The 17,940-nt window shown below is 48.9% G+C and overlaps 2 protein-coding genes across 2 annotated transcripts in view; one reads left to right on the top strand and one right to left on the bottom strand.

Moving 5' to 3' along the window:
* The window catches only part of Lef1 (lymphoid enhancer binding factor 1), a 272,799-nt gene that overhangs the window by 71,796 nt on the left and 183,063 nt on the right, over window positions 1-17,940 (bottom strand). The gene's annotated exons all lie outside the window — the stretch shown is intronic.
* Window positions 1,122-16,152, top strand: Cyp2u1 (cytochrome P450 family 2 subfamily U member 1). Its single transcript, XM_006970370.4, has 5 exons — window positions 1,122-1,657; window positions 7,545-8,192; window positions 10,592-10,753; window positions 12,446-12,613; window positions 13,733-16,152. Exons 1-5 carry the CDS (start codon window positions 1,210-1,212, stop codon window positions 13,909-13,911), a joined length of 1,605 nt encoding a protein of 534 aa, XP_006970432.1. The 5' UTR covers window positions 1,122-1,209; the 3' UTR covers window positions 13,912-16,152.

Here is a 17,940-nt window from a genome sequence, read left to right as displayed (position 1 = left end):
ACAAGTCCATCACAAAGTCCACAAGTCCACACAAGTCCACACACACACACACACACACACACACACACACACACACACACACTAGTAATTAAGATTTCAATGTCTTTAACTTAACTAAGAAATCTTTTTTTTTTTTAAGCTACAAAAAAAAGGAATCTGATAACGGTTAATTACAGGAAATGTGAGGTGGGCTTTTTTCAGTTTGGGGAGAAGGAAGAAAGTATCTGTATACTTGACAAAATATGTCAAAAATAGTATGAGAACAGGAGGCTTGAACTTTAGCTTACCCCACTTGGTAGAAAAAAAACATGTTATAAAAAGAAGTTGCTATGTTTTGGTTATTTTATAAAGCACTGTAGTGTTCAAATTGTGTGTGTGTGGGTGGGTGGGGGGGGGACGACACACGATCAAAATTGAATTGGTCTAACACAGGAACCAGAGATGTGGATCAGAGATGGAGCACTTCCCTAGCATGAACAAGGCCCAGGATTTGACCCCCAGCATCACAAAATCAAGGGCTAGAAAAATTGGTTCAACTCCGGCCAAGCATGGTAGCATATGCCTTTAATACCCCAATTCTGGAGGCAGAGGCAGGTGGATCTCTGAATTCGAGGCCAAGCTGGTTACATAGCGAGTTCTAGAGTCAACCTAACCAAGAGAAACCACAGCATCGGGCCTGTAAATAACAGGAAGGTAAAGGACTCAGGAGCCATCACCAGAGCAGATTCAAGGGCCGTGTTGTTGGAATATCCGCAAATCACTTTTTTTTTTTAAAATTGTAATCAGCATCTCAGGTCTCCTCCATTGCCAATGATAAAGTTGTCAGCCTTCCCAGCGTGTGACTGTTTTGATGCAATCAAGTCACACGCAGAAACCCACAGAAAGCTCACACTCTGCGTAGGAGCCTGCTACTGCTAGCACACTACAGCGGCAAAACAAACAAAACAAAACAAAAGCAAACAACAACAAAATTCAGGACATCCCACGCTCTGTTGTCTCAGGCCGCCACCCTTTACCAGCTGTCTGGTAAGACGACCCCGCCCCTAACGTAGGAGCAGCTGATTGGAGGATGCGGAGAGGGGCACGCGACGCAGCCAATCCGGAGAGCGCAACTTGCCCTACTCCGCCCCTGACCTTCGAGCCATGCTGCCGGCGACTGGCGCCGGCGTCGGCGCGTCTGCTGCTGAGCTAGACGCCGGCACCTAGAGCATGTCCTCTCCCGGGGATCCGCATCCCGCGGCTGGGGAGCAGCCGGGAGCTGGGCTGCACTGGCGGGCGGCGGGAGGCGCGCTGCTGCTTTGCGGGCTGGCGGTACTGCTGGGCTGGGTCTGGCTGCGGTGGCAGCGCGCTTGCGGCATCCCTCCGGGGCCCGCACCCCGGCCACTCGTGGGTAACATGGGACACTTGCTGGTGCCGCGCTTCCTGCGGCGGCAGTTCTGGCTGGGCCGGGGCGGCCAGACAGACACCGTGGCCTTCCACTTGCGCCTGGCCAAGCTGGCCAGTGTCTACGGCAACGTCTTCAGCTTATTCATCGGCCACAGTCTGTTGGTGGTCCTCAGCGACTTCCGCAGCGTGCGCGAGGCGCTGGTGCAGCAGGCTGAAGTGTTCAGTGACCGCCCGCGGTTGCCACTCATCTCCATCATGACCAAGGAGAAGGGTGAGCACACCGCAGGCTCCGGACCCGGGATGGCTGGGGCGGGCAGGTGGCCACCTGCGTCCTGCACTGCGCCGAGTGTGTGCGCGCCTGTGTGCGCGCCTGTGTGTGTGCCTGTGTGTGTATGTGTGTGTGCGCGCGCGCGTGGTTTCTAGTGCGAGATCAAAGTGGGAGACCCATGGGAAAGTTAGGAGTCGGGGTGAGGGAGGGGATACCAAAGTGTGAAATCAGGGGCCACCCTCCTGGGAGCCATCCTTTCTCTGTCCTACAGGAGACCACCTCATTCATAGATAGGTCTGTGACTCCAACATTTCTAAACTTTGGCCCTGTTAGAAAAGGAAAAAGAAAATTCTTTTCACCCATTGAAGGGACTCTAGCCAACCCGAACATGGCAAATATGGCTCCTAGAAACCATTAGATTACGTTCCTAAAGTTAGCCTAATTATATTCCCCAATTTGACCACTTCCTCCTCCAGAGGCTGACTACCAACATCCAGATATCAAAGTACTGAAGTTCAGCAGTCAAAAGCCACCTTAATTAATATGCCCAATCAGAATTAACCAACTCATTCTTAACACCAGGTTTCCCCCTTTACCTTATAAACTGCCATTTGCCTATGGGTCACACCTGCTTCTTCTCTATCCCGAGACAGTCCTTTGTCATCTCCTCCACAAACATCCCTTCCCCTTCTCTCTGGTCCTCTGTCTCCTGTCTTTTATCCCCTGCCCTCTGTCCCTCTAGGGCAAATCCATCTCCTTTGTGCTGAGGACTTGGTCTTGGGGTGTCTTGAACTGACTTCGAGGCCCCTCCACCCCATGACTTTCAATTGCAAAAGTATAAGAAGATATTTTTCCTTAACAAAGTCCAGAAGCCAAACTAGGGCCTGTTGAACCAGGTGTGTTGGTTCATAGCCTCTCTAAATATTTTCACAAAGAACATGGCTGCTGTCTGCCCACGTCTTAAATATTTTCACAAGAACGTGGCTGCTGTCTGCCCACGTCTTAAGAACTTGCCTAAGATTAAAAGAATGTTGGGGGAGGGACAGGGAGTGTTTCTAGACGGCCTCTTTACTGTGCCCGTGGTTTCTACTCTGTTCCCATACTCCATGTCTCCCTCTGCAGACACTGAGGTGGTGATCTCCACTCTTCAGCCATCTGCCAGTCCTGTGTTCCGTCTTTAGACGCTGAAGTACACGACTGAAGCCTTCGCTTTGCTTCACTGTGGATGGCGTGTATACACTTCCATTCAGGAGGGTGGCCCCTGACTTCACACTTTGACATCCCCTCCCTCACCCCGATTCCTCACTTTCCTGTGGAAACTCCTGCTGCAGGGCCTCAGAAAGGCCCTGGAGTTGGAGGCACCTGTAATCCAAGGAGGCAGAAGTGAGCATTGGGCTAAGACCAGCAGAATTGGAATGCTATATGAAGTGCAGTTAGTTTTTGCTCCTAAGACCACTCCTGCCTCTGCAGGAGATAGAAAACGAATGTTCTGGGTTAAACTGCATCTTATTGGCCTCTTGGCTAGAGATGGGTTCAAGACGGAGGACATATGACAGCCGCTGTGCGATGCTTCTAGATTAAGACAGGAGTCTTCAGAAGTTCAGTCTAACTCTGGATGAAAGTTAGACCAAGAACACTCAACTAATCTGGCTCCTAGTGAAGGAAGACAAGGAAAATATGTTAACTTGAACCTCCAATCTTCTCTGCACCCCTCATCCAATTTAGGTGGCAGCTCCCTGACTTCATAGCCATAGGCCACAGTGAACAGAACTAGTTTCTGAATTGTGTTCCAGATGCTGAGACAGGAGAATCACTTTGTCTTTCTGGCTACTGTAGTCGAAACTTTCTTTGAACTGCCAGTTCAGATGACATGGGGACTTCTTATTAATTATGCAGGCTTGGCTTTAGCTTAGTCTTGTTCCCAACTAGCTCTTATAACTTAAATTAACCCTTTTATATTAATCTACGTTCTGCTGCATGGCTCATAACCTCTCCTCCATACTGTACATCCAACTCCCTCTGCTTCTCTCTGGCAAATTCCCTGTGCCTTAGATTCCTCCCCGAGTTCCCGTCTCTCTCCAGAAGTCCCACCTATTGTCTTTGGCCTAACTATTGGCCATTCAGCTCTTTATTAAACCAATCAAAAGGTGCATTTCACACAGTGTGTTCAAATATCCTGCAACCGGCAACCAGCTTAGTGATAAGTTCCAGATGTAATAAGAGACAGTCAATGGACTAAGGCAGAAAGGAACAGAACAGGACACGGAGGCCGTCCTCCTCATGCACCTGCCCATACATGTTACCGCCCCCACATCTGTACAGATGTACAGAAAAAAACCAACTTGTATTTATGCTTCATGTATAGGAATTGTCGGTAAATTATAGAGAATTAAACATGAAGACCGTCAAAGTCTGGGCGCTGGAGAAATGGCTCAGTAATTAAGAGTGCTTGCTCTTCTTCCAGAGGGCTGGCCTGGGTTCAGTTCCCAGCATCCATGGCAGCTCATAGCCATCTGTAACTTTTAACACCCTCTTCTGGTCTCGGTAGGCACCCAGCACACACATGATGCACCAACGTACATTCAGGCAAAGCATACATAAACATAAAATAAACCTTTAAAACACAGAAATCTGTTTTCACAGTAAAAGTTTTAAAATTGTATAAGAAAATGGTGTGTTTTTGAATTCCTGGTAGGAAGGGATTTCCAAAATAAGACACACAGCACAGATCAAAAGGAAAAGGTTGCTACACAGACACAGTGACTCACACCTATAGTCTTGAAGTTGGGAGGCTAAGGCAGGAGGATTGTCACAACTTCAAGGCTAGTGTAGACTTCAAAGTGACACCCTATCTTTAAAAAAATGTATACATGTGGACTAGACAGATGGCTCAGTGGTTAGGAGCACTTAATACTCTTTCAGAGAACCTGAGTTCAGATCTAGCACCCATGTCAGGAAGTTCACAACCACCTATAACTTCAGCTGCCCGGAATCCAGTGCCCTCTCTGGTTTCCACGGTCATCTGCGCGCGCGTGCGCGCGCACGCGCACACACACACACACACACACACACATACACACAGCGTGTATGCACGTGCACACACAAGATAGATAGAAAGAAATTTTTTTAAATCTACACATGATGTCTTTAAATAGGTTTATCAAAAAAATCACATGATGAAAAGGGTTAACAATGTATTTGAAATATATAGGCGGAAAATATCCACGCGGGTGTGAATTGTGAAATAAGAAACCCATCAGTGACCCACACTGACAATCACAGAAATGTGAATGAAAATCACACAAGGTACATTTCAGCCCCCTAGTGGCAAAAATAAAAAATTACAAGTATCAAGTGATGGCCACTGCTTGAAACGATGATATTCATATTCCTGTGAATGTACTTTTGCTCTGCTCTTAATCTACCGAACAGTAACTTGACAATGTCTATTCATGTGCAGATATCCATATTTTATGCCTCATCAATTTGCCTTTAGTGATGTCTGTAAAAATTGGAGGTAGTCCATATTCAAGCATGCATTTGTCTACATAGATGTTTATATTGAAATGCTTCTCTTTCCATTGCTGGGGATTGAACCCAGGGCTTTGTGCATGGTAGTTGTGCACTGTACTACTGAGCTGAACTGCCACTCTTGAAAGACACTTTGTAGAGGTACTTAGAATATAAAAGAACTCAAGCCAGGCGCACGGTGGTGGCGCACGCCTTTAATCCTAGCATGCAGGAGGCAGAGGCAGGCAGATCTCTGTGAGTTCGAGGCCAGCCTGGGCTACAGAGTGAGTTCCAGGAAAGGCGCAAAACTACACAGAGACACCCTGTCTCAAAAAACAAACAAACAAACAAAAATGTAAAGGAACTCAACAACTAACCAGGTCAGCATTTCATTTGCACTTGGATCCTGCACACCACATGCTAAGGATTCAGAACATGGTGTTGGTGGTTTGAATGTGGACTGCCCCCCGCCACGGGCTCATGTGTTTCAACCCTTGGCCCTAGCTTGTGTTTGGGGGGCTTTGCTGCCCCTTAGTCTGAGCCATTGGGGTCCTTAACATGGCCATGCTCATGTCAGCAACACACACTTGTTCAGGACTTCACCCGCTCCCCACAGGAAGGAGAATTGGCTGAGATGATAAAGGACATTATGGAAACTAGAGGATGAAGTGGGCAGCCGGAAGTTAAGAAACATTTGATTATAGTTGGTCCTTCTAGGAGCAGGTCTGTTGGGTTCATAGTGGGTACCATGTTAGTACATGTTAGGATCAAATAGGATACAGCTCTTTTTCCTTCTTTCTTCTTCTTTTTTTTTTTTGAGACAGGGTTTTTCTGTGTAACAGTCCTGGCTGTCCTGGATCTCACTCTGTAGACCAGGCTACCCTCGAGCTCACTGAGATCCACCTGCCTCTGCCTCCCAAGTGCTGGGATTAAAGGTATGCACCACTGTCTGGCAGGATGCAGCTCTTGATGAGTTCAGGTGCTTCCAGGTTTTTTTTTTTTTTTTTTTTTTTGCCATCAGCCTACATTTTGATTATTTAACATTTTTTTTTTTTTTTTTTTTTTTTGGTTTTTCGAGACAGGGTTTCTCTGTGTAGCTTTGCGCCTTTTCCTGGAACTCACTTGGTAGCCCAGGCTGGCCTCGAACTCACAGAGATCCACCTGCCTCTGCCTCCCGAGTGCTGGGATTAAAGGCGTGCGCCACCACCGCCCGGCTATCATTTTTAAAAAAGATTTATTTATTTATTATGTACACAGAAGAGGGTGCCAGATCTCATTACAAATGGTTGTGAGCCATCATGTGGGTGCTGGGAATTGAACTCAGGACCTCTGGAAGAGGAGTCGGTGCTCTTAACCTCTGAGCCATCTCTCCAGCCTGATTATTTAACATTTACTAGGTCCCGATTTTCCATGCCCATGGTTCAGTTCCAGATGGGGTGTTCATTTCTTCAGCTAACACTTTAGCAGGCGTCTGCTGTGTGCTCAGCACTGTGCAGAGGCTGGGCTCTGCACGGAAGGCAGAAGTGTGCTTTCTGCTTTTGAGTCAGTCTGCCACTGCAGTTATACTTCTGTTCAGTGTTTAGAATGTGGCATTTTGAGTATGTGTTGTGGAATATCACTTTAACTAGGCAGAGCCGTGTTCCATTTGTTTATGCTGCGTTTGTTCAACGATGTAAAGATGTGTTGCTGTGCTTGCCGAAGGCACCTGATTGGTCTAGTAGAAAGCTGAACAGCTGGTAGCTAGGCAGTGGAGGGATAAGCAAGGCTGTCAGGCAGAGAGGGAGAAGAGAACAAGGGAGAAAGAGAGGGACCGCCTGGGGCCAGCCAGCGAGGCGGCCACCAGCCAGCCAGCCACGGAGTGGGACGTACAGAGTGAAAGAAAGGGGGGGAAAAAAAGGCCCGCAGCAAAACGGAGGTGAAGAGAAACAGGTTAAAATAAGTTGAAAGAGCCAGTGGGACAAGCCTAAGACGAAGCTGAGCATTCATAACTAATAAGAAGTCTCTGTGTCACCAGCTGGTTGACGGCACAAAAGAAAGCCTGCTACAAGTATGGGGGCCTTTTGTTAGAAAGGTTTTCTAAGCTGAATCTGCTGTTGTGGTGCATAAAGATATTTAAGTGCACAAAAATTTTAGGCATCAAAACTCGTTGCTTTTCATTTTAGCCAAAGTTACAATAAATAATAACAACTTTCTAGCAAGCAATCCTAATTTAGACTTAGCATTTATTGGAAACAAATGTCTTTATAATGACACTTACCCGGTTGTCTTTATCTGCATAGGAACTTTGGCCTGGAGACTTGAAAATACAGACTATAGCTCAGGGTCAGTCCTGTTTGCTGTTCCCAGGCCTTGATCTCACCTTCCTCTCTGTCCGCTACAGGAATTGTGTTTGCACACTATGGTCCAATCTGGAAACAGCAGAGGAAATTCTCCCATTCGACCCTTCGTCATTTTGGTTTGGGAAAGCTTAGCCTGGAGCCCAAGATTATTGAGGAGTTCCAGTATGTAAAAGAAGAAATGGAGAAACACGGAGACGCCCCCTTCAATCCCTTCCCGGTCATCAGCAATGCCGTCTCTAACATCATCTGTTCCCTGTGCTTCGGCCAACGCTTCGACTACACAAACAAGGAGTTCAAGAAGGTGCTGGATTTCATGTCCCGAGGCTTAGAAATCTGCTTGCACAGCCAGCTCTTCCTGATCAACATATGCCCCTGGTTTTACTACCTCCCCTTTGGGCCGTTTAAGGAACTAAGGCAGATTGAAAGGGACATAACCTGCTTCCTGAAAAACATCATCAAAGCGCATCAGGGGTCTCTGGACGCCGGCAACCCTCAGGACTTCATCGACATGTACCTGCTGCACGCGGAGGAGGAGAGGAGGAGGAGCGGCGGCGGCGGCGGCGGCACCAGCTTCGACGAGGACTACCTCTTCTACATCATCGGGGACCTCTTCATCGCCGGCACCGACACCACGACCAACTCTTTGCTCTGGTGCCTGCTGTATATGGCACTGAACCCTGACGTGCAGGGTAATTGGGAGATTTGTCCTTCCCTCAGGGTCAGGGCAGGGTATTTATTTAAACCAGGTAGCAACCCCTGGGATCTGCTAACCCCGGGCACTCGGGTTTCCAGGTTGGAAAACAAAATCAACACTTGCATTTTATAGGGAGCGTGAGATGCGAACAGCGAAGCCTCGGGTTTCTAGATGGACCAGTGCTGTAGCTTGCTCGTCCTGCTTCAGTCTCCATAGTCCAGTGTCCCGTGTCACCCCCCAACCCCCGAAGTCATTGAAAGTGAAGGATCGTGAGAGAAGTAGGGTGTCTTAGGGCTGTGCAAATTGTAATGCTCCTCTGAACCTTTCCATCTTGCTTTGAAGATGGCGAGAACACAAGCCCCAAAGCGTCCGTGAAAGTCACAGCTGGTGCCAGCACATCAGCCCGGTGGCAGGAAGTGGCAGGAAACACTGGATGAGTAAGAGAGCATGGTAGATTGGCTTCTACTTCAGCTGTAACTAGTCACCACCAGCCTAGTCACGTGAACCAGCCTGGATTTGCTCTGAGTGTTTAGATCAGAAGTGTGGTGTGTGCTTCCCTGGACTAAGGACCTGGGGTGTTGACCAGGCTGTGTCGCTCTCTGGAGGCCCCGGAGGGAAATTCATTTCCTTGCTCTTGCCAGCTTGTTTGACCTGTGGTCCTCTTCTCTGTCGTCGGAGGCAGCGAGGCCGCAGCACTCTGACCATGCTCCCATAGTCCCATCTCCTTGGCTGGGGAAGGCTCTCTGATTTTACAACCCATGCTGCTGAGTAATGGGTTCCTGTTCTGAGAATATGACATTAGATGATTTCATCATTTTGCAACCATCACAGGGTACACTTGAGCTAAGGTAACCATAGTGTTACTAGGCAACATCATCTTATAGGACCACGCTTGTTTCTGTGGTCTGTGATTGACGAAAGTGTTACTCCATAGCGTGTAACTGTGCTTAGATGGGGATACACCGAATAGCTCAGAATGTGTTCCCCATGTTCACATCCTTAATTTGGTTGGGTCAGTATAGCCCCTTCCGCTACGCACTATCAGTGGATATGATTTGAAGGTGTCCCCCAGAGGTTCATGTGCTAGAAGTTTGGTCCTCAGTGCTGTCACATTGAGGAGGTAGAACCTTGAGATACCTAGGGCAAGGTAGTTAGTTAGTCACAGCAGCTTGAGAACGCTTCATCTGGAGACAGGATTTGTGAGGAGTTCAAGAACATGAAGGAAGATTTCTGAAAAGCACGGCTGAATCCCTTTCCCATGCCGTCTCTCTCGTCCTCCAGCAGGATAATGTCGTTCTCACTGGCCCTAGTTAGTTCCCACGAGACGGGTTATTGCAAAAGGAGCAGCCTTGGTCCCTGCGTCCCCCGGGATTCCTGTTCGCCCTGTGACCTCTCTCTCTCTCACATGCTCTCACTGTACTGTCTGCCATGTAACTGAATAGTGGCTGCTGTTCTTGGACTTGGGTCTTCCAAAACGGGGGGGGGGGGGGGGGGGAGTGTTTCTTTATAAATCAGCACCCAGCTTTAAGTTTTCTGTAAAAACAGACAGAGACACCATGGAAAGTTTCACATTTATAAAGCTCCAGGGGACAAGTTGTGAACTTCTTCCGGGGCCCATTTTGGTTTGTTTTCTTACCATAGTCGTCGTTGTGGCTGCCTCTTTTAACTAGCTATTACTAAGCAACAGATTATCCCCAAACTTAGTTGCTTAAAACAGTAGCTTTATTATTACATAAAGGTTTTGAGTATCAAAGCTCCAGGTCGGCGAGGAGCACACGTATATGAACCGGTGTCAGCCAGCTTTTCAATGCTGGAACAGAGTGTGATTGATTGCTAACCAGCTGACAAGAGGGAAGTGTTTTGGCGAGTGGTTTCTGAGGACTCGGTCTGGGGCCTGTGTCCATGGGGCCTGTGGTAGGGCAGTGCATTGTGGAGGGGGTGTCCTCTGGGCGGGTGCAGGAGACAAGGAAGGAAGGTCTAGGGTTGCATCATTCTCTTCAAGGGCACCCCTCACCCCTCACTCCCCACCTCCACCCCAGCCCAAATCCTCCCACAAGGCCTCCCTCTTAATGACACCACTGTGGGGACAGACCTGCAACCCCAGGCTTTGGGGGGGTGTCCCCCACTACAGCAACCCCTAAGGTAGCGTTTGTGGGGTATTTGAGACTGTCACATGATACTACAGCTTAGAGAGTCACATGACAGTTAAATGAGCATGCTGCTTCTTTGGCCTGGTCTGTTCTTGCAGCGCCCCACCCCCATGGCTTCCTTTCTCTACCAGTCCTGAATGAGGCCACCGTGGGCCACTGACCCCTTGCTGGGTACATTTTGTGCAACAGTGCTGACTCAGCTCTCCCAGGCTCATCTGCGCTTCATTCTTTCCTTTTTGCATAGAAAAGGTTTATGAAGAAATTGAGAGGGTCATTGGTCATGACCGAGTTCCTTCCCTCACGGACAAGGCCCAGATGCCGTACACAGAAGCCACCATCATGGAGGTGCAGAGGCTTTCCATGGCGGTGCCCCTGGCCATCCCTCATATGACTTCGGAGAAAACAGGCAAGTCGGGAGCCTGGCATCTCCGTGTGCCCCCGAGGGCATGCGTAGTGTGGGGAGGGGTGTGGCCACAGCAGAACTAGCTCTGTGTCCCAGGCGGGGGTGGGGGGTGGGGAGGGTGGGGGGGGGTGGGGGGGTGGGAGGGTCCAGGGATTGTTATCTTTGGTACAGGCACCGCAGTCATTCCCAGGAGTCCTCTGGCCTCCCGTGTGTGCACACTTACACTAGCAAAACATGATGTCAACCCCCAAGTCAGCTATTTGGGCAGAAGCAATTCTGGAGTTGATAGTGACCCCTCTAGTCTTCCCCAAGTTAGCCCACTTTGGTCTTTAAAATTCTGCAACCAAAGTGTAATTTAAAAATTGGAATGTTCCAGCCTGATTCCAGGGTCGTCAATTTTAACCTATCACATGGCAGAATCCAGCATGTCTTTAACCCTCCCTTTATAATGAAGGGTGCCACACACCTGTAACCCCAGGGAGGCTGAAGCAGGAGAATTGTGACTTCAGGGTCAGCTGTTTCTGCGAGACAGAGAGAGGTTGATGGGGAGGGCAAAGTTTAAGGCTTCTAGAGACAGCCCAGAACGCAGATTCGACCCACCGTGAAGTGCCCGGTACCTGTAGGGGGTCAGCCTGCAGCTGGTAACAGTGGGCGTTGAATTCCCGGTAGATCTTTTTCCTTAGTGTGCCCTCCCCATCATACTGTGTGGACAGAAAAGCCTGTAAGCTGGTCCGTTCTGTGCTGCTGGCTTGTTTTATGTCAACTTCACACAAGCTAAAGTCATTTGAGAGGAGGGAGCCTCGATTGAGAAAATGCCTCCATAAGATCGGGCTGTAGGCAAACCTGTAGGGCAGTGGTTCTCAACCTTCCTAATGTTCTGACCCTTTATTACAGTTCCTCATGTTGCAGTGACCTCGGCCATGACATTATTTTAATTGCTGCGCCACAACTAATTTTGCTACTGTTATGAATCATGATGTAAATGTCTGATATTTCTGATGGTCTTAGCAAACCCCGTGAAGGGTGTTTGACACCCAAAGGGGTCTTGACCCACAGGTTGAGAACTGCTGCTGTAGGGCATTTTCTTAATTAGTAGTTGATGGGGGAAGGCCCAGCCTGTTTTGGGTGGTGAGCAAGCCATGTGAAGCAAGCCAGTAAGCAGCACCCCTCCATGGCCTCTGCATCAGCTCCTGCCTCCAGGATCCTGCCCTGTTTGAGTTCCTATCCTGACTTCCTTCAATGACGAACAGTGATATGGAAGTGTGAGCCAAATAAACCCTTTTCCTCCCCAAGTTAGCTTTGGCCATGCTACTTCATTACAATAATAGTAACCCTAAATAAGACACATTCTGTATGCATTTTAAGAGTATATAAATCTTGGAGAAAGCTTACCTATGTTCTATTTCTGTTTCAGTGTTTTCTTGATTGTAAGTTCTTATGCCCTGACTTGGCTCACAGAGCCTGATCTGATTCAACACTAGCCCTGCCCCTCCCATCTCAGGCTGTGTCTGGGCTTGAGCAGGGAGAAAGTGCTGGTTGATAAGCTCTTCCCCTTCCCCCCAGGAACCTCAGAATGTGTTCTCCGCCAATGACAGTGTTAAGTAGGTGGATCACTTCCCTCCTGAAACAGTGATGTTGGAAGGAAGCTAATAGTGAAAGCAAGCGTGGCACTGACTTCCCGTCTGTTGTCTCCAGTCCTCCAAGGATACACCATTCCCAAAGGCACGGTGGTCATCCTCAACTTGTGGTCACTACACAGAGACCCAGCCGTTTGGGAGAAACCGGATGACTTCTGTCCTGATCGATTTCTGGATGACCAGGGACAACTTTTGAAAAGAGAAACTTTTATTCCTTTTGGGATAGGTCAGTGAAACCTTGGTTTTAAATTTGTTTGTAACTTCACTGGGGTGTGTGTGTGTGTGTGTGTACACGTGCATGTTTGAGGTGTGTGTGTGTGTGTGTGTGTACACACGTGCATGTTTGAGGTGTGTGTGTGTGTGTGTGTGTGTGTGTGTGTACGTGCATGTTTGAGGTGTGTGTGTGTGTGTGTGTGTGTGTGTGTGTGTGTGTGTACACGTGCGTGTTTGAGGTGTATGTACACAAGCGTAGGTGTCTCGATCAGAAGACAGCTTCGCAGGAGTCCGTTCTCGCCTGAGTTGCTTTGCTGGCTCAGCTTTTTTTCTTCTTCTTCAGAAAATAAACCTAAAGTAGCACTATGGATGGAGTGACTCATAGTGGCGTGCACTGTTTGCCTTGCATGTTTGAGAACTCCGTTCATGTTTGAGCCCTCTGTTCCATCCCCAAGAGAGAAAGAAGAAAGGAGGAGGCAGTTGGGCTTAATCTTTAGGACTGGAAATCTCCCTTCCTCAGTGCCTTGGGCTCTTTGGGGCCGGAGAAGCAGAGGAGGTTAAGGAACTATTGGAGTTGAGCACAACTTTTTAAATTACATTTTATTCAGTGTGTGTGTCTGTGGCGGGGAGCGAGTCAGACGCCCCTGCACACACCAGAGGACAACTTGAAACACTCAGCTCTCTCCTACCACGTGGGTCCCAGGCATTGAACTCTGGGTGTCAGGACTTGGGGCCAGCAAGTGCCTCCACCGTGTCACAGGCTGAGAACAAACAGGTCCTGGTCCGCTGGGCAGGTGCGGGAGGGCTTCTCTACCCTCAGTCTTTCTTTGGGTTCCTAGATGGAGGCACACAAAGCCCTTTCTGTGGAAATGGAAGGTTCCAGAAACTTTCAGCTGACTCTTCCCCTTAGTCCTCCAGGTGACGGGGAAGGCAAAGGGCAAGGTGGCTGTGGCTTGGGATCCGTGACTAGGAGGAGCACAGTGGTGAACTGGTTGTGCGGACAGATAAACCGAAGGGGGCTGTGGTTTCTGTGGCGATTTTACTCTAGAACCCTCCCCAGACTCAAGTGAGACACCTGCTACAAAGGGACAGGGACGCATCGTAATTCTCCCTCTTCTCTCATCTCACTCAGGAAAGCGGGTGTGCATGGGAGAGCAGCTGGCCAAGATGGAATTGTTCCTGATGTTTGTGAGCCTGATGCAGACGTTCACCTTTGCCTTACCCGAGGGTTCGGAGAAGCCCATCATGACTGGGAGATTTGGTCTAACCTTAGCCCCACATCCGTTTAACGTCACCGTCTCAAAGAGATGAGGATGTCCCCGAGAGGAGAGGAGGGGCAGCAGGCGAGCATGTGTCCCAGACACGCTCCGTGTTGTCTAGCATGGGTCCAGCAAGTCAGGGCAGCCAAGAGAGGCTCCAGACGAGAGACTGGAGGGAAGGATCCCACTCCACGCACGCCTCCTGCCCACCGGGAAGCATGGATGCGGGACTGAGTTGTGTGGATTCCACCAGGAGCAGACCGCATCTCTCAGCCTCCATCGTCCCATGCTAAAATGAGGGTAGTGAAATTTCTCATGGCCTCTCTGCTCTTAGCGAATGTTGGGCAATCCAGTAGTAGCTATCTGCCTTCAGACCTTTCGGGGCCCCTGAGAACATGGGAGTGCGTTCAGCAAAGACCCTTGGTCGGAAAGGGATGCAGGTCCAGGTTATATTAAGGAAGAAATTTTTTTCTCATTAATTTTTTTTTTTTTTTAGCATAGGTTCTATATCAGTTTCTTTGGGCTTGTCTTATGAGTATCTTTGGTGTTTAGGACTGGGTTCTCTGCTTTCTATAAAGCTAGGGTGAAATTTCCCCTCGCCCCGGACACTGGGGAAAAAGAAAAGCATTCTCTTGAGGTCATTGTCTACCTGTGTGGGTGCTGTCTGTAACCACGGGAGCAGTGAGCCCAGTGCCCAGCCCAGGTCCGTCCGCTCTGCCTTGACTTGGGCCCCCCATGCTGGGCCCAAGCATATGGATAATAATGGAATTGGTCAATCATTCAAATGATTCTGAACTTCCTCTCCTGTGTGTCACCAGCCATAGTGTGACTGACTTGAATCGTCTCCAAAACAAGGAGCCATTTCTTGATAAGTGGGCCTCGAGTGGCCTTTCCAGGGGCCACAAATGTGGGAAAGGATTTATCATAGTGGTGGGTTTCTGCGGGCCTCTTCTGCGGCTGGGATCCTTGACGGTCAACAGTGTCGGCTCAGAGAGCCCAAGTCTGGCCCTTCCCTTGGGTCTCCAAGGTACTGTGGAAGGAACCGTGGTTATACCGAGCCTTTCTTTGGAGGCACTGTACGGATGTTTTATTGTGTGTGTATGTAGCCCTCACACTGAGGAAGCTTTGCAGTGCTGAGGCCCGTAATTCAAAGATGCCATCTCTGGGTCCCTAAGACACTTGGCCTTGTGACTGGAAAGCGCTCTCTGAGCCTCTTCTCAGTGTTGGCCCCACACGGTCCTGAAGCTGTGTCCTCCGTTACCTGTGTCCCTCCCTATCCCAGTGGACTCCTTGGGGCCTGGCTCCATACTGCTGCCTCCTCCTCACTGTGCCTTATTCTTGGTAGGTGCCCAGGCAACTTGGGAGTGAGTTAGGGAGGTGCCTAAGGGGAAAGCCCATCCATGTGCTTATTGCTGTCACTTTAGGATAATTTTAAAACACAATATAATTTGCCCTACCTGTTTAAGCCAGTGTTTAAAAACACACTAAACTAAACTCTTTTATCATTTAAAGTAACCATTTTAGGCAAATTTAGAATGCTACCTTAGCTGCTAAAACATAATACAGAGTGAAAGCTTCCAGCATCTTCCCATAGACTTTTTGTCCAGGTACCCAGGCCGACTTCCAAATGTTTACTAAGGGGGAAATAATAGATGCTGAATAGAAATCTAATATGACTAAAAAGGAAAATGTGGAATAGTTTATAACCAAGTGTTGATTAAGTTTTGATTCTACGACCTTTATATTACCCACCATAATGTTTTCATAAGTTACAAGCACTTTCAAAATAGATGCACGAAATACAGGCTCATCTTTAGGTACCCTGAAGATTTAGACCAGCACACTGAATGTAGAGGGACTGAGTGAGGCTGTACACATTGTGGATAAGATGACGCATGGATGGACATGCTGCTCTTTGAGCAGGATAGTCTGTCCTGATCTGGAATCCGTGTGATTTTAAACCTCAGCATTTGCAAGCTCCTTCCTTCCTCCTTGACTCACACATGGATTTCTGGACCTCCTAACCAAAGACTTCACACCATACTTGAAAAGGACTTCTGCCTTCTAGGAGATGACATCAGAGTCCCAAGTTTATCCAGCAGTTTAATACCGTGCCTCAAGTTGTAGCACTTTGAAAATCCCTTTACGCGCTTTGCCATAGAGGGACTGTGCTTTTCCCAAATACTCTGATATTTTACACATCCTGCTACATCTGAAATGTGAAAATGAGAGTCTAACCAGGTCTGGACCTCATCTTTAGTGGCGCTCTTATTAAACCTTTAATTCCAATGGAGACGGGGTTATGTCTGTTGGCTTTTAGTTGCTTAGCAATTTTTGTTGTTTTTACAAAATTCAGTCAAAAAGTAAGAGGAAGCAGACCTCCAGAGAGAGGGGTTCACACTGTAGTGCAGGTCTAGAGAGGGTTCACACTGTAGTGCAGGTGTAGAGAGGGGTTCACACTGTAGTGCAGGTGTAGAGAGGGGTTCACATTGTAGGGCAGGTGTAGAGAGAGGTTCACACTGTAGTGCAGGTGTAGAGAGAGGTTCACACTGTAGGGCAGGTGTAGAGAGGGGTTCACACTGTAGTGCAGGTAGAGAGGGGTTCACACTGTAGTGCAGGTGTCGAGAGAGGGGTTCACACTGTAGTGCAGGTGTAGAGAAGGGTTCACACTGTAGTGCAGGTGTAGAGGGGTTCACACTATAGTGCAGGTATAGAGAGGGGTTCACACTGTAGTGCAGGTGTAGAGGGGTTCACACCGTAGTACAGGTGTAGAGAGGGGTTCACACTGTAGTGCAGGTGTAGAGAGGGGTTCACACTGTAGTGCAGGTGCAGAGAGGGGATCACACTGTAGTGCAGGTGTAGAGAGGGGTTCACACTGTAGTGCAGGTGTAGAGAGAGAGTCACACTGTACTGTAGGTATAGAGAGGGGTTCACACTGTAGTGCAGGTGTAGAGAGGGGTTCACACTGTAGTGCAGGTGTAGAAGGGGTTCACACTGTAGTGCAGGTATAGAGAGGGGTTCACACTGTAGTGCAGGTGTAGAGGGGTTCACACCGTAGTGCAGGTGTAGAGAGGGGTTCACACCGTAGGGCAGGTATAGAGAGGGGTTCACACTGTAGTGCAGGTGCAGAGAGGGGTTCACACTGTAGTGCAGGTGTAGAGAGGGGTTCACACTGTAGTGCAGGTGCAGAGAGGGGTTCACACTGTAGTGCAGGTGTAGAGAGGGGTTCACACTGTAGTGCAGGTGTAGAGAGGGGTTCACACTGTAGTGCAGGTGTAGAGAGGGGTTCACACTGTAGTGCAGGTGTAGAGAGAAGTTCACACTGTACTGTAGGTGTAGAGAGGGGTTCACACTGTAGTGCAGGTGTAGAGAGGGGTTCACACTGTAGTGCATGTGTAGAAGGGATTCACACTGTAGTGCAGCTATAGAGAGGGGTTCACACTGTAGTGCAGGTGTAGAGAGAGGTTCACACTGTAGTGCAGGTGTAGAGAGAGGTTCAAACTGTAGTGCAGGTATAGAGAGGGGTTCACACTGTAGTGCAGGTGTAGAGAGAGGTTCACACTGTAGTGCAGGTGTAGAGAGAGGTTCACACTGTAGTGCAGGTGTAGAGAGAGGTTCACACTGTAGGGCAGGTATAGAGAGGGGTTCACACTGTAGTGCAGGTGTAGAGAGGTTCACACCGTAGGGCAGGTGTAGAGAGGGGTTCACACTGTAGTGCAGGTGTAGAGACGAGTTCACACTGTAGTGCAGGTTCAGAGAGAGGGATTCACACTGTAGTGCAGGTACAGAGAGGGGTTCACACTGTAGTACAGGTGTAGAGAGGGGTTCACACTGTAGTGCAGGTGTAGAGGGGGGTTCACACCGTAGGGCAGGTATAGAGAGGGGTTCACACCGTAGTGCAGGTGCAGAGAGGGGTTCACACTGTAGTGCAGGTGTAGAGAGGAGTTTACACTGTAGTGCAGGTATAGAGAGGGGTTCACACTGTAGTGCAGGTGTAGAAGGGGTTCACACTGTAGTGCAGGTATAGAGAGGGGTTCACACTGTAGTGCAGGTGTAGAGGGGTTCACACCGTAGTGCAGGT

The sequence above is a fragment of the Peromyscus maniculatus genome, chromosome 6 (assembly GCF_049852395.1).
Source record: "Peromyscus maniculatus bairdii isolate BWxNUB_F1_BW_parent chromosome 6, HU_Pman_BW_mat_3.1, whole genome shotgun sequence".
NCBI lineage: Eukaryota > Metazoa > Chordata > Mammalia > Rodentia > Cricetidae > Peromyscus > Peromyscus maniculatus.
This window is presented reverse-complemented; position numbering and strand designations above follow the sequence as displayed.

Excerpts from the sequence above, each read along its gene's own strand:
- Cyp2u1 (XM_006970370.4), top strand. The coding sequence starts at position 1,210 with ATGTCCTCTCCCGGGGATCCGCATCCCGCGGCTGGGGAGCAGCCGGGA. Across the intron at positions 10,754-12,445 it reads TATGACTTCGGAGAAAACAG|TCCTCCAAGGATACACCATT; the intron begins GCAAGTCGGGAG and ends TGTTGTCTCCAG. Across the intron at positions 12,614-13,732 it reads TTTTATTCCTTTTGGGATAG|GAAAGCGGGTGTGCATGGGA; the intron begins GTCAGTGAAACC and ends CATCTCACTCAG.